This window comes from Aquarana catesbeiana, linkage group LG01 (assembly GCF_042186555.1).
Source record: "Aquarana catesbeiana isolate 2022-GZ linkage group LG01, ASM4218655v1, whole genome shotgun sequence".
NCBI lineage: Eukaryota > Metazoa > Chordata > Amphibia > Anura > Ranidae > Aquarana > Aquarana catesbeiana.
Window position 1 is genome coordinate 504715057 of NC_133324.1, and position 13559 is coordinate 504728615.

General features: G+C 41.2%; 1 protein-coding gene across 1 annotated transcript in view; it reads right to left on the reverse strand.

Moving 5' to 3' along the window:
* Positions 1–355: 355 nt before the first annotated feature.
* SLC5A5 (solute carrier family 5 member 5) overlaps positions 356–13559 on the reverse strand; it is a 111321-nt gene continuing 98117 nt past the window's right edge. The window contains exons 14-16 of the mRNA XM_073593246.1: positions 8417–8520; positions 924–1018; positions 356–669 (exon numbers count right to left, since the gene is read on the reverse strand). Of these exons, the coding sequence (XP_073449347.1) occupies positions 484–669; positions 924–1018; positions 8417–8520 (385 nt within the window). The 3' untranslated portion in view covers positions 356–483. The remainder of the gene's footprint in view (positions 670–923; positions 1019–8416; positions 8521–13559) is intronic.

Here is a 13559-nt window from a genome sequence, read left to right on the forward strand (position 1 = left end):
CCATGCTACGGCTTTCTAAGTTGTAATTTGTCATGTTTATGTATCTATCGGGCTATTGTCTGTACATTTCCTTTTTTGTCAATAAAATATTTGAACAAGAAAAAATAAGCATGGCCACAGCAGAAGAGTTAGATCCTTAAACTTACTTCAGTGGCAGTCATCACTAAAATTAGCATTTTAATTAGAATACACTTCTGTACAGAAATAAAGGGCCTAGCCTAGTACTACTCATAGTAAGGTCAAGTGCCATCTGAAATGTCATTGTCTTATACTTTTTAACCCATAAACTATTCATATCCTGTAAACATCAGCAAATATGCACATAATCATAGTAACAAAATGTCACAACATCATGTTTATGTTTATAAAAAAAATGTTTAGAAAGGACTGAAATTATACTATATACATTGAGGATCAACCTAGACTAGATAGATTTGCAGAAGTTTATAAACATATATAGCTTATAAGCATACAGCATATAACTTATAAACAAGATTCTCTGTCCACTCTGTTCCTGGTCCAAAATGTAGGGCAAGCCTTGGAAAGATGATTTGGGTCTTTGTCTGCATTCTCTGGTTTCAGCATATAGCCATTATATTCTGAATGTGGGAACTTGTGTTTTTTTTTTAATGTAGAATCTAAATTCAGTTCATCTTCTGCTAGAAAATCCTATGGTCAGAAAATATCTATTAGTTGGTTGTCTTTTAAAATTAAGTTTAATAGTTAATTTACCAAAATACCATGCTTTGACTATTAATACTACAGCTGGGGTACAACTAAATCATCATGCATAGTTGGCAGAATTGTTTCAATTTTAATACTGACCACCATTTTCGGTAAACCATTTTAGAAACAAAATCATACTTAATGCATACTTAAATCTTAAACGAATAATGGGATAATTCACTATCCCAATCACTTACCTTCTCAGCTTTTTGTTTCTCCTCTGATTTTAAGTTGTCCCATACCAAGTCCCACCATAGCAAACCATGAGCTAGTGTTTCTCTTTTGGTAGGTCCTAAAGTGGAAATGAAAAGGATTCACCCAATCTGCATACATAATATCTATATCTACAGTATATCTATTTGGAGGTAGCCATGTTTCCTTATTATATACTCGGGCCCTGTTCTCTGCTTTACAAAATTACCCAATGGATGTACTTTACTACCAAATCACACCATAGCAAACCATGAGCTGGTGTTTCTTTTCTGGTAGGACCTGAAGTATGTATGAGAAGGATTCACCCAATCTGCATATAGAAAATCTATATGTATATTGAGGTAGCCATATTTGCCTATTACATACTCAGGCCTTGCTTCCTGTTTTACAGTATTATACATTGGATGTACTTTACTACTCTTTATCACAAAGCAAATCTTTGAGTCAGCTGGTTCATTGCTAACAGTGCCTAACCTATGCGGCTGATATCCTATTCTACAGTTAAGAATATGTCTGAATAAATGCTCTGAGCCACAGAGAGCTCATTTGCTAACCACAAATGTTTGCATTTTATTAAAAAAGAGATATATAGAAGAACAAGCTTATAAAAATGTTAAAATCTTATCCAACTTACACTACAAAATTAACTCAAAATATGCACTTAATGAAAATACACTTTTCCTTTAAAACTAAACTCTAGGTATAGTAGAAAGGCAATATATAATGTTGACTCACATTTTAGTTTTTATCTCAGGAAATATTTATTGGTATTGCCTATTTTCTTTCATTATTTATTATGGCCAGGAAGAAAAAATATGTTTTATATTATTCAAGTAAGTATAATTTTTTGCATTTTAATAGTTTGTAGTCCTTTACTCTCCTTTTTACATATTCAGCTATTTACATTTTAAGCTATGCTAGTATAAACTCCTACTTTATGAAGTTTTATAAAGTTATACAGTCATCACAAGTCAAATCATCACAGCAGAAAGCTTTGTTTGCTTTGCTGTTTCTTTATCTGTACTCAACCTCAAGCAAGCAACCTCATCCATGGGTCATGGCTTAAACCAGCTTAAAGGGGTTGTAAAGTCAGAAGATTTTTTGTCTTAATGCATTCTATGCATTAAAATAAAAAGCCTTCTGTGTGTAGCTGCCCCCCTAATACTTACCTGAGCCCCATCTCTGTCCAACGATGTCCACGAGTGTCTTGGCTGTACAAGACTCTCCTACCTGATTTGCGGAGACAGCAGCGGGAGCCAATGGCGTTGCTGCTGTCAATCAAAATCAATCAAAAACTGACCACAGCTCCATGTCTGAATGAACACAGGGAGCTGTCACTCGGCTTGGGTACCCCCATAGCAAGATGCTTGCTGTGGGGGCGCTTGACAGGAGGGAGGGGCTAGGATCACAGAAGAGGGCCCAAGAACAGGAGGATCTGGACTGCTCTGTGCAAATCCACTGCAACAGAGCAGGTAAGTATAACATGTTTGTAAAGTCTTGTTTTTTTTTCCTTTAAATAACAATCACTTTAATCTGTCTAAACAGTAGTATTGAGCAAAAATAAAATTAATAACAATAAAAAAAAAAAATTATATATAAAGACTCTCCTACCTGATTGGTGGAGACAGCAGCGGGAGCCAATGGAGTTGCTGCTGTCAATCAAAATCAGTTAGCCAATCAGGAGAGAGAGGGCGGGGTCGGGCCGCAGCTCCATGTCTGAATGGACACAGGGAGCTGTGACTCGGCTCAGGTGCCCCCATAGCAAGATGCTTCCTGTGGAGGCACTCGACAGGAGGGAGGGGCCTGGATCACAGAAGAGGGACCCAAGAACAGGAGGATCTAGGCTGCTCTGTGCAAATCCACTGCAACAGAGCAGGTAAGTATAACATGTTTGTTATTTTTAAAGAAAAAAAAACAAGACTTTACAATCACTTTAATCTGTCTAAACATTAGCATTAAGCAAAAATACTATTAATAATTATATATAGATATATATATATATATCTATATATATATATATATATATATAGTGGGGACGAAAAGTATTCAGACCCCTTTAAATTTTTCACTCTTTGTTATATTGCAGCCATTTGCTAAAATCATTTAAGTTCATTTTTTTCCTCATTAATGTACACACAGCACCCCATATTGACAAAAAAACACAGAATTGTTGACATTTTTGCAGATTTATTAAAAAAGAAAAACTGACATATCACATGGTCCTAAGTATTCAGACCCTTTGCTGTGAAACTCATATATTTAACTCAGGTGCTGTCCATTTCTTCTGATCATCCTTGAGATTCCTTGAGGTTCTACACCTTCACTTGAGTCCAGCTGTGTTTGATTATACTGATTGGACTTGATTAGGAAAGCCACACACCTGTCTATATAAGACCTTACAGCTCACAGTGCATGTCAGAGCAAATGAGAATCATGAGGTCAAAGGAACTGCCTGAAGAGCTCAGACAGAATTGTGGCAAGGCACAGATCTGGCCAAGGTTACAAAAACATTTCTGCTGCACTTAAGGTTCCTAAGAGCACAGTGGCCTCCATAATCCTTAAATGGAAGACGTTTCGGATGACCAGAACCCTTTCTAGAGTTGGCTGTCTGGCCAAACTGAGCTATTGGGGGAGAAGAGCCTTGGTGAGAGAGGTAAAGAAAAACCCAAAGATCACTGTTCTGATCACAGCTCCAGAGATGCCGTCGGGAGATGGGAGAAAGTTGTAGAAAGTCAACCATCACTGCAGCCCTCCACCAGTCGGGGCTTTATGGCAGAGTGGCCCGACGGAAGCCTCTACTCAGTGCAAGACACATGAAAGCCCGCATGGAGTTTGCTAAAAAAACACCTGAATGACTCCAAGATGGTGAGAAATAAGATTCTCTGGTCTGATGAGATAGAACTTTTTGGCCTTTAATTCTAAGCGGTATGTGTGGAGAGAACCAGGCACTGCTCATCACCTGTCCAATACAGTCCCAACAGTGAAGCATGGTGGTGGCAGCATCATGCTGTGGAGGTGTTTTTCAGCTACAGGGACAGGACAACTGGTTGCAATTGAGGGAAAGATGAATGCGGCCAAGTACAGGGATATCCTGGACGAAAACCTTCTCCAGAGTGCTCAGGACCTCAGACTGGGCCGAAGGTTTACCTTCCAACAAGACAATGACCCTAAGCACACAGCTAAAATAACGAAGGAGTGGCTTCACAACAACTCCGTGACTGTTCTTGAATGGCCCAGCCAGAGCCCTGACTTAAACCCAATTGAACATCTCTGGAGAGACCTAAAAATGGCTGTCCTCCAAGGTTTACCATCCAACCTGACAGAACTGGAGAGGATCTGCAAGGAGGAATGGCAGAGGATCCCCAAATCCAGGTGTGAAAAATAAATTAAATAAATAAATAAATAAATACCCCCTTTGTCACCACGCAAGCCCAGCAACCTGACACCTGTTGGGACCCTTGCAACCACGCAAAATCGTTTCAGCAGCCTTATACCCTTGTTGAGACCCTTGCAAATGCAATACCGTCTCAGCAGCCCCACACCCATTGAGACCCTTGCAACCACGCAATACCGTCTTGAGCGACCTCCCACTCATCAAGTCCTTTGTGACCACGCAGTCGCCCCAGCAACCTGACAATCATTGAGACCCTTGCAGCCAGACAAATCGTCTTAAGCCTCATGTACACTGCTGCTAGTAAACAGACGTTTAGGAGCATCTTATCAGTACATGTACACATAAACGCAAAAAAAAAACGGGTTCAGACGGATGTTCATCTGGCCTTTATCTCCACAGATAAAATAAATAAATAGGAGGGGGAAGAACGTACAGTTTGCATCTTAACCAGGGTCAGTCGCATGACAGGGGTGAGACAGTTCATTTAAGGTAAAGTCACACCAGGCTCACTGTCAGACAGTTATCCACCACCTCGATGACTCCCTGCTCACTGAAAAACCAGGCACACCACCGGCAGATCTAGACAGGTTGAGGATATTGTTCAGCAATCTCAACATGCCCATAGCTGAGCATAAAGTGGAAGGCCCAGCACACTCTATCACCTTCCTAGTTGTCACTCTGTACATGCGTGCCATAGCCTGCCCCCCGACAAACTAGCCCATACCAGGACAGTTCACCCGGTCACAAGGGTGCACCATGAGGCAGTTGCAATCCTTACTAGGGATGCTGAACTTCGCAATGAGGATTATTCCTCAAGGGCGGTCCATTATATTACAGCTTTTAGTTTTTTTGCACACCAGTGCAAGATCCAGACCAAATTTCAAACTAGTCCCATTTCAATCTTACTTTGTTTTTCCAGCAGGAGCCTGGAGCCGACCCAACAACTACTCCTGTCCCACCCTGGTCGTGGTTGACGATGGACTGAAGTTGCATCTGGCCAATGCAACCCAGCTCATTAACCACTCCTTGGCACACAATACACTGAAGGCCTATCGTACTGCTTACCGCAAGTTTTTGGCCTCTTGCCCTGGAGCAGCGTTAGGCGACGTTAGACAAGTCCTAGCCTTCATATCGTATTGCCACATGCAGCTGGCCCTTTCTCACAATACTATCACGCTATACCTAACCGGCGTCCAGCATTTCTTGTCCTTATAGGACCCCAGTAAACCTTTAGTATTCTCGGCCCATGCAGTCAAGTCCCTCCTACAGGGCATACAGAAGCACCAACCCGTAGTCAGTGGCAAACGTCTACCTATCACAAGTGTCCTCTTCAGGGACATGTCTGAACTCCTTACTCGTTCTCCGTTTGGGGCTTTGCTCATTCTAGTCATCCAGGCGGCCATTTACCAGGCCTTCTACAGTTTCCTACGACCCAGTGAATTTACCGTCAGCGGCTCCAGCAGTCAGACACTGCTCCGATGCCACCTAACTCGCTTTCCGAACCATTACACCCTTTATCTCACAGTCTGCAAAACGCAACAAACTGGCCCCGGGGTTGACATCAACCTGTTTCAGACTATCAATGCCTGGTGCTCAGTGACATTGCTCAACCGACTAATGTCCCATCTACCCAGCCAATTGGATGGTAGCTCGTTGCTACCCTTTCTAATCAGCCCCCTGAGTGGCAGCCAGTTTATCAAGCATGTCAGGATCCTCCTAAGCAACTTGGGCTTCAACCCCAGTCAGTCCTCTGGACATTCCTTCCGGATCGGAGCAGGCTCAGCTGCCTCCCAACATGGAGTACCAGATCATGTACTCAAGAAACTAGGCCAATGAAAGTCCGCTTGTTTTGCCACATATATCTCAAATCCTCAGGAAGAAATGGCACAAGCCTTTACCAAGCTGGCTCAATAAACACAAGAATCAATTAAGAGTTATTCCCCTATCTGAGTCTTTTGCCCCCCTTTGTTGGCATACCGACCAGACCACCAAGGCACACTTCAGGTCTATTTATGTTGTAAGTCTTGTCGCGTGTTTATGTGATCCACATCTCTCTCGGTCATAGGGCCATGACCATAAATAAGAAGGCCAGTATGGTCTTCCGACCAGACCACCAAGGCACACTTCAGGTTTATTTATGTTGTAAGTCTTGTCGTGTGTTTATGTGATCCACATCTCTCTCGGTCATAGGGCCACGACCATAAATATATATATATACACAGTATCTCACAAAAGTGAGTACAACCCTCACATTTTTGTAAATATTTTATTATATCTTTTCATGTGACAACACTGAAGAAATTACACTTTGCTACAATGTAAAGTAGTGAGTGTACAGCTGTAAATAATGTAAATTTGCTACCCCTCAAAATAACTCAACACACAGGAATTAATGTCTAAACCACTGGCAACAAATGTGAGCACCCCTAGGTAAAAATGTCCAAATTAGGCCCAATTAGTCATTTTCCCTCCCCAGCCATTTTCCCTCCCCAGTATCTCACAAAAGTGAGTACACCCCTCACATTTTTGTAAATATTTTATTATATATTTTCATGTCACAACACTGAAGAAATTACACTTTGCTACAATGTAAAGTAGTGAGTGTACAGCTGTAAATAATGTCAATTTGCTGCCTCTCAAAATAACTCAACACACAGGAATTAATGTCTAAACCACTGGCAACAAAAGTGAGCACACCCCTAGGTAAAAATGTCCAAATTGGGCCCAATTAGCCATTCCCCCCCCCCCCCCCCCGTTAGTTAGTGTTAGTGTTACAAGGTCTCAGGTGTGAATGGGGAGCAAGTGTGTTAAATTTGGTGTTATCGCTCTCACTCTCTCATACTGGTCACTGGAAGTTGAACATGGCACCTCATGGCAAAGCACTCTCTGAGGATATGAAAAAAAGAATTGTTGCTCTACATAAAGATGGCCTAGGCTATAAGAAGATTACCTAGACCCTGAAATTCAGATGCAGCATGGTGGCCAAGACCATACAGTGGTTTAACAGGACAGGTTCCACTCAGAACAGGCCTCGCTATGGTGGACCAAAGAAGTTGAGCGCACATACTCAGCGTCATATCTGGAGGTTGTCTTTGGGAAACAGAGGTATTGCTGCAGAGGTTGAAGGAGTGGGGGGTCAGCCTGTCAGTGCTCAGACCATACACTGCATCAAATTGATCTGCATGGCTGTCGTCCCAGAAGGAAGCCTCTTCTAAACATGATGCACAAGAAACAACCAAAGCAAACAGTTTGCTGAAGACAAGCAGACTAAGGACACGGATTACTAGAACCATGTCCTGTGGTCTGATGAGACCAAGATAAAGTTACTTGGTTCAGATGGTGTCAAGCGTGTGTAGTGGGAACCAGGTTAGGAGTACAAAGACAAGTGTGTCTTGCCTACAGTCAAGCATGGTGGTGGGAGTGTCATGGTCTGGGGCTGCATGAGTGCTGCCGGCACTGGGGAGCTACATTTCATTGAGGGAACCATGAATGCCAACATGTACTGGACATACTGAAGCAGAGCATGATTCCCTCCCTTCGGAGACTGGGCCGCAGGGCAGTATTCCAACATGATAACGACTCCAAACACACTTCCAAGACGACCACTGCCTTGCTACAGAAGCTGAGGGTAAAGGTGATGGACTGGCCAAGCATGTCTCCAGACCTAAACCCTATTGAGCATCTGTGGGGCATCCTCAAACGGAAAGTGGAGGAGCGCAAGGTCTGGGGAACTCCATTCCCAAGAGGGTTAAGGCAGTGCTGGAAAATAATGGTGGTCACACAAAATAATGACACTTTGGGCCCAATTTGGACATTTTGGTTTAGGGGTGTACTCACTTTTGTTGCCAGCGGTTTAAACATTAATTCCTGTGTACCGAGTTATTTTGAGGGGACAGCAAATTTACACTGTTATACAAGCTGTACACTCACTACTTTACATTGTAGCAAAGAGTCATTTCTTCAGTGTTGTCACATGAAAAGATATGATAAAATATTTACATATAAATAAAAGCAACTTAAGAACATAAACAAAATAAATCACCCCCAAAACATATTTTCATTTGTCCAGATTAGATATATTACCTGTCAGCTGACTGATTATAGCTCCAACTACAGTTGTGCTTAGCGTGCCGAATGCACCATAGTAAAGATAGGATAAAGAGTAGAATTCATCCGCAATAGTTGGCCTGTTGGGCAAAAATAAATAAATAAAACAATCTACATACATCTCCATTTTACCCCTCTTGGGTGGTTTTGGACCTTAATATTGCAGCAGTAAATATGATGTCCAGAACTAGGGATGGTCTGGATGAACAAACGAACATATGAGGTGCTCGTGGGACGTTTGCACGTCAACGAGCGCCTCATAATGCACTGCGTGACCTCAGTGCATTGGCAGCTGCTGATTGGCCAAAGCATGCATCTGACCTGCATGCTTTGGCCAATCACAGCACGATGTTCTGTGAGAGCTACGATTCATGGCTCGGGCTAAGACCACGCCCCACACTATATAAGGCTGCTTAAACGGCGCCTGTATGTAGTGTGTTGGTGTCAGAACTGGAGATAGATTAGGATAGATTGTGAAGTGTATATGTGTGTATATATATATATATATATATATATATATATATATATATATTTATATATAGTGCAGTTAGTGTACAGTATATAATACTGTGCAGGTAGTGTACAGTATATAATACAGTGCAGGCGGTGTACATAGTATATAATACAGCCCAGATAGCAAGTAATTTTGCTGCAAGTTTGAAAATGACTTGCTAAGCTCTTGCTAGACTTGCCAGGCTTCACAAGTTTGTTGCACAATTGCAGCAAGTCTGCATTGCATGACTCCAGATCAACTGAACCAGAACTGTAAACGTTCTGCAAGTCTGCTGCAAGTTCTGGTTCAGTTATGTTGTGCAATAGTCATCCTACCACAGGGGCCACTGTGGCTGAATTTTCATCATTGCTCCCTGCTGTGTGCAAGCTTTTTCTTTAATTGATGCTGGGGCGTGGTGTGCATCTGATATTGAGTTCAGAGAGGTAGAAATCAAGGAGTGACTAACCCTAATATCCCATTGGTGGAGCACAATTTGGAATGTTTTATTTTTCCTTGTTTATATGCTAGCTAAGGATGACTTCCGGCGTGTTCACACAGCCCACGTGCAGAGCCCGCCAGGAAGTCAGCACTGCGCTGCGCTAATCACAGGCAGGAAGACATTTCCCGATCTCTGCAGCCTGATCCTTAATGCTAGCAGCTCACCTTAAACAAAGACCACAACTGGTCTAGTGGTGCTGAGAGGAGAGGAGAGTGGAGTGGAATGTGATTTTCCATAAAGGATCCATATATTAAAGCTTTGTCAGACCAGCTGTGGAACGTGAACTGCCATTAAGGATTTGTATACAAAAGCGCCCCTAGGCCTGTTGTGGTCATTGTTTAAGGTGAGCTGCTAGGGCACACTCCAGGTGGATGCCTGGATGGTGGGAACAATTGTGTTCACAACTTTCAAGAACTCTTTTTTGAGCATGTGATCTTCACATCTTATCACTTTTTGATGCACATGCGCTTTATTATTTGGCACTTATTGTATTGTTTTTTATGTAAAATCAGATGAATACCTGCTTTTGATTTGAGCACTTTTATCACTGTTTCACATATTTGTCGCATATTTATTGTATTTTTTATTTTTTTTCAATTAGGGATGGTCATTGTGCATAATTGTCTTTTTGCTGTTTAGCTTCTTGAATTAGTTTACGTTATCATTGTGTTGTGTGTTTGTTTTTTGTTTTTTAATTAGGAATAGGCATTCATGCATAATTGTCTTTTTGCTGCTTAGCTAGTCGAATTAGTGCACTTCATCACTGTTTCACATAGTATTGCATATTACTGTAATTTTTGTTTTGTGTTCCTTTTTTTTTTTTCTGTATCATTTTTATTGTTTTTGAGATTTTTTTTTTATACTATAAATGTTCTTTTTTTATGTTTTGTTAAATGTTCACCCTAATAATAAAAAAAAAATAACTAAGATGTAATCCAGTGTTATGTATTGATTTTATTCAAATAATTTTATCATTTTTATAAAGATCAGTTTTGTCCTAATGCACTATTCAGTGAACTGAGGTACATTTTTTAGGGAAATGGTAAAATATAGGCCAAAAAAAGCTGAACTAAAAATATTTCAATGAGAGCCCCCCCCCCCCCCCCTTTTTTTTTTTCTACTTAAGCCACTTTGGCTTAGATTTCTGCAATTTTTCTGACAATTCACCTCTCTTCACTCATTAGTGAATAGACCCGATAAAAACGGACACTTGAATCAATATAAGATTCTATTCCATTGGTATCAGACCCCTGACCTGCTCCACTCCATATACCCCTCGGCCGATCCCAGATGTTGGCGTTGTTGTAAAGATAGGGGGACGCTATTTCATATCTATTGCCCTCTAATCATCCCCTATTGGCATATGGTGCAATCCCTGCTTCAATCCATCTTTGGTACTGGAGTGCTCCTTGACCCGAGGATCTTTCTTTTGGGTCTTCCACCTAACTCCTTCTCTAAAATATTAAAAAAACTCTTAGCACACGTGCTAACTGCAGCACGGTGTTTGGTGGCCCTAAAGTGGAAAAAGAGGGAACCCCCCTCACTATCCAAACTACACTCCAGGATCAGAGATGTTAAAAGAATGGAGTACCTGACGGCCTCTTTAAATGATACTCTTGATAAACATAATCTATGTATGGGAGCCCTGGGACCAGTTGGAGACTCCTATGACCCGATGCTCTGCATTTCTTGATTACCTTTGGTTGGCTCCCCCCCGGGTGGTTCCGGACTTTGGGGACAGGTGGTTGTCCTCTCTCCTTCTTTCCTCCTTTCTACTTTCTTACTTTCTCAACCTTCTCACTATTTCTTTCTCCTCTTTCATATGTATGTACGTTTTTATATAGGGTAAGAATGGATGTACTGTCTGAGTTAAATGTTGATTCTGCATACATCCATTGGTTGTAAACTATGCATGTTTGCATTGAAATGTACCATCGACCAAATGTTTGTTGACTATAAGCCAGAAGTACCTGTAATACTACAAAATGTATTTCCTGTACCCTATGCTGAAAATGTCTTAATTTTCTTAAAAAATTAATAAAAACTGTCATATATATATATAAAAAAAACAAAAAAACGGACACTTGGACAAACAACAAGAAAAACTAGTGCCAAAGATATTAATGGACGATTGAGGGATTAAATAAGATTGCTGCTACCTAAGTACCGATGAATCACCAGCATAGGTGTGTGTAGCCTATTGCATTAGGGTGTGCACCCCAAAGATCAAACACACATGCGTGTGTATGTGTGATATATATTACATATACAGACACACTCTTATGGTAGATCCGGTACAGTGAAAGAGTACTGTACCGGATCATTTTGCAAGATTATATATTTGCGCTGCTTGCTTCTTTTTTCTTGAAAATGAACTGGTGATCATAGGCATGCGCAGGGGGTGTGCCAGGGCGCACCCTAATCACCCCAAGCGCATTAGCATTATCGCTCTGTGTGCAGGCAGAAGTGCTTCATGAATGGCAGAACTGGTCAGAGGGAGATATTTCCCATCTCCCTGGCTGCACACAGAGTGATAATGCTGATGTGCTTGGGGTGATTAGGGTGCGCCCTGGCACACCCCCTGCGCATGCCTATGATCACCAGTTCATTTTCAAGAAAAAAGAAGCAAGCAGCGCAAAAATATAATCCCACAATCTGGCTATAGTGAACCCATTGTTATTAGGCTCGGTTCACACTGGATATCGATGAGGCTCCCAGCAGGGGTCCTGTGCATCCTGGTTCACCGTTTCAGGTCCGATTTCAGCCCGAATTTTGTGCTAAATTTGAACCTGAAATGGACCAAAAGATGCACAGGGCTCCTGTGCAAATTCGCACCAGAGCCGCATCGGAGATATGTCAACCGTCTCCACAGAGAGCCGGTCACATTCTCCTATTATTGCGAATTGGATGCTGGGATCCCCGCATCCAATTCACAATAGTGTGAACCCGGCCTTAACCTAATCCCTTACTGTACACATGTGAAATGCATTCAATCCAACAATCATATATAATAATAAACTATGTGTCATTGCATACAATAATTCACCTATCATACAAAATTATTTGTTTCTATGAAACAAACCAAGTGCAAATGCTGTTAAAAAAAAAGTGCAAAAGAAAAAACTGTGTGCTGACACAGTGAACAAAAAGTGCTTAGTGCAAGAAAATATCATTCATTAGTAAAGTGCATGCATCAAAAATCCATGTGTGTTCAAAATATTTGAAGTTCATTTTGCAATCCCAGGAAAAATCCAAGAAAGTGATAATAATATCTTCTTTCCTGGGATTGCAAAATGGACTGCAAATATTTTGAACACACATGGATTTTTGATGCATGCACTTTACTAATGAATGATATTTTCTTGCACTAAGCACTTTTTGTTCACTGTGTCAGCACACCTTTTTTATTTTTTTTAACAGCATTTTCACTTTAATTATTTGTTTCATAGAAACAGATAATTTATGTATGATAGATGAATTATTTTATGCAATGACACAGGGTTTATTATTATATATGGTGGTTTTCAGTTCCTTCCTCTTTCCCTCCCTCCCCTCCTCCTCCTCCTCCTCCTGGGTTTCCTGTGCGGCTATGATCCTGCTGGGTCGCCATTCCCCTCTCCACCCCCCTGCCTTTCTACCTATAAGAGTTCTTGGATGATAGGGTGGTTTGAGATATCCCTATTCTCTGTTATTAGCCATATAGGCTGCCCGATATTTGTTGAAGAACCATGACGCAGAACGAGTTTACAAATACCCTGTCACCTGTGTGGTGTACCTTATCTTTCTCCAATGTTAACCTAGGTTGTAATGATGTCTAATCCAATGCTATGTATTCTACCTATGCTATTATTTACAAGTGTATTGTGCTATTATCTCAATATTCCTTCTGTTGAAAAAAAAACATATAGTGTGATCATGGGAAACTGCACCTTAAAGGGACCACTACCTAGAATTACCTGGAGATTCCTGGAATCCTTCATAGGGAGCCATATCGGATGTAAAATCATCGTGGATACTACATACATAAGGCTTGTTTGTTGCCTTTTTAAGGTGAGAGTTCTGGGAGCATAGAAGTGGCACAAGAAGGTGAAAGCACACCGTTTGGTTTTATGCACTAAATCAGCACT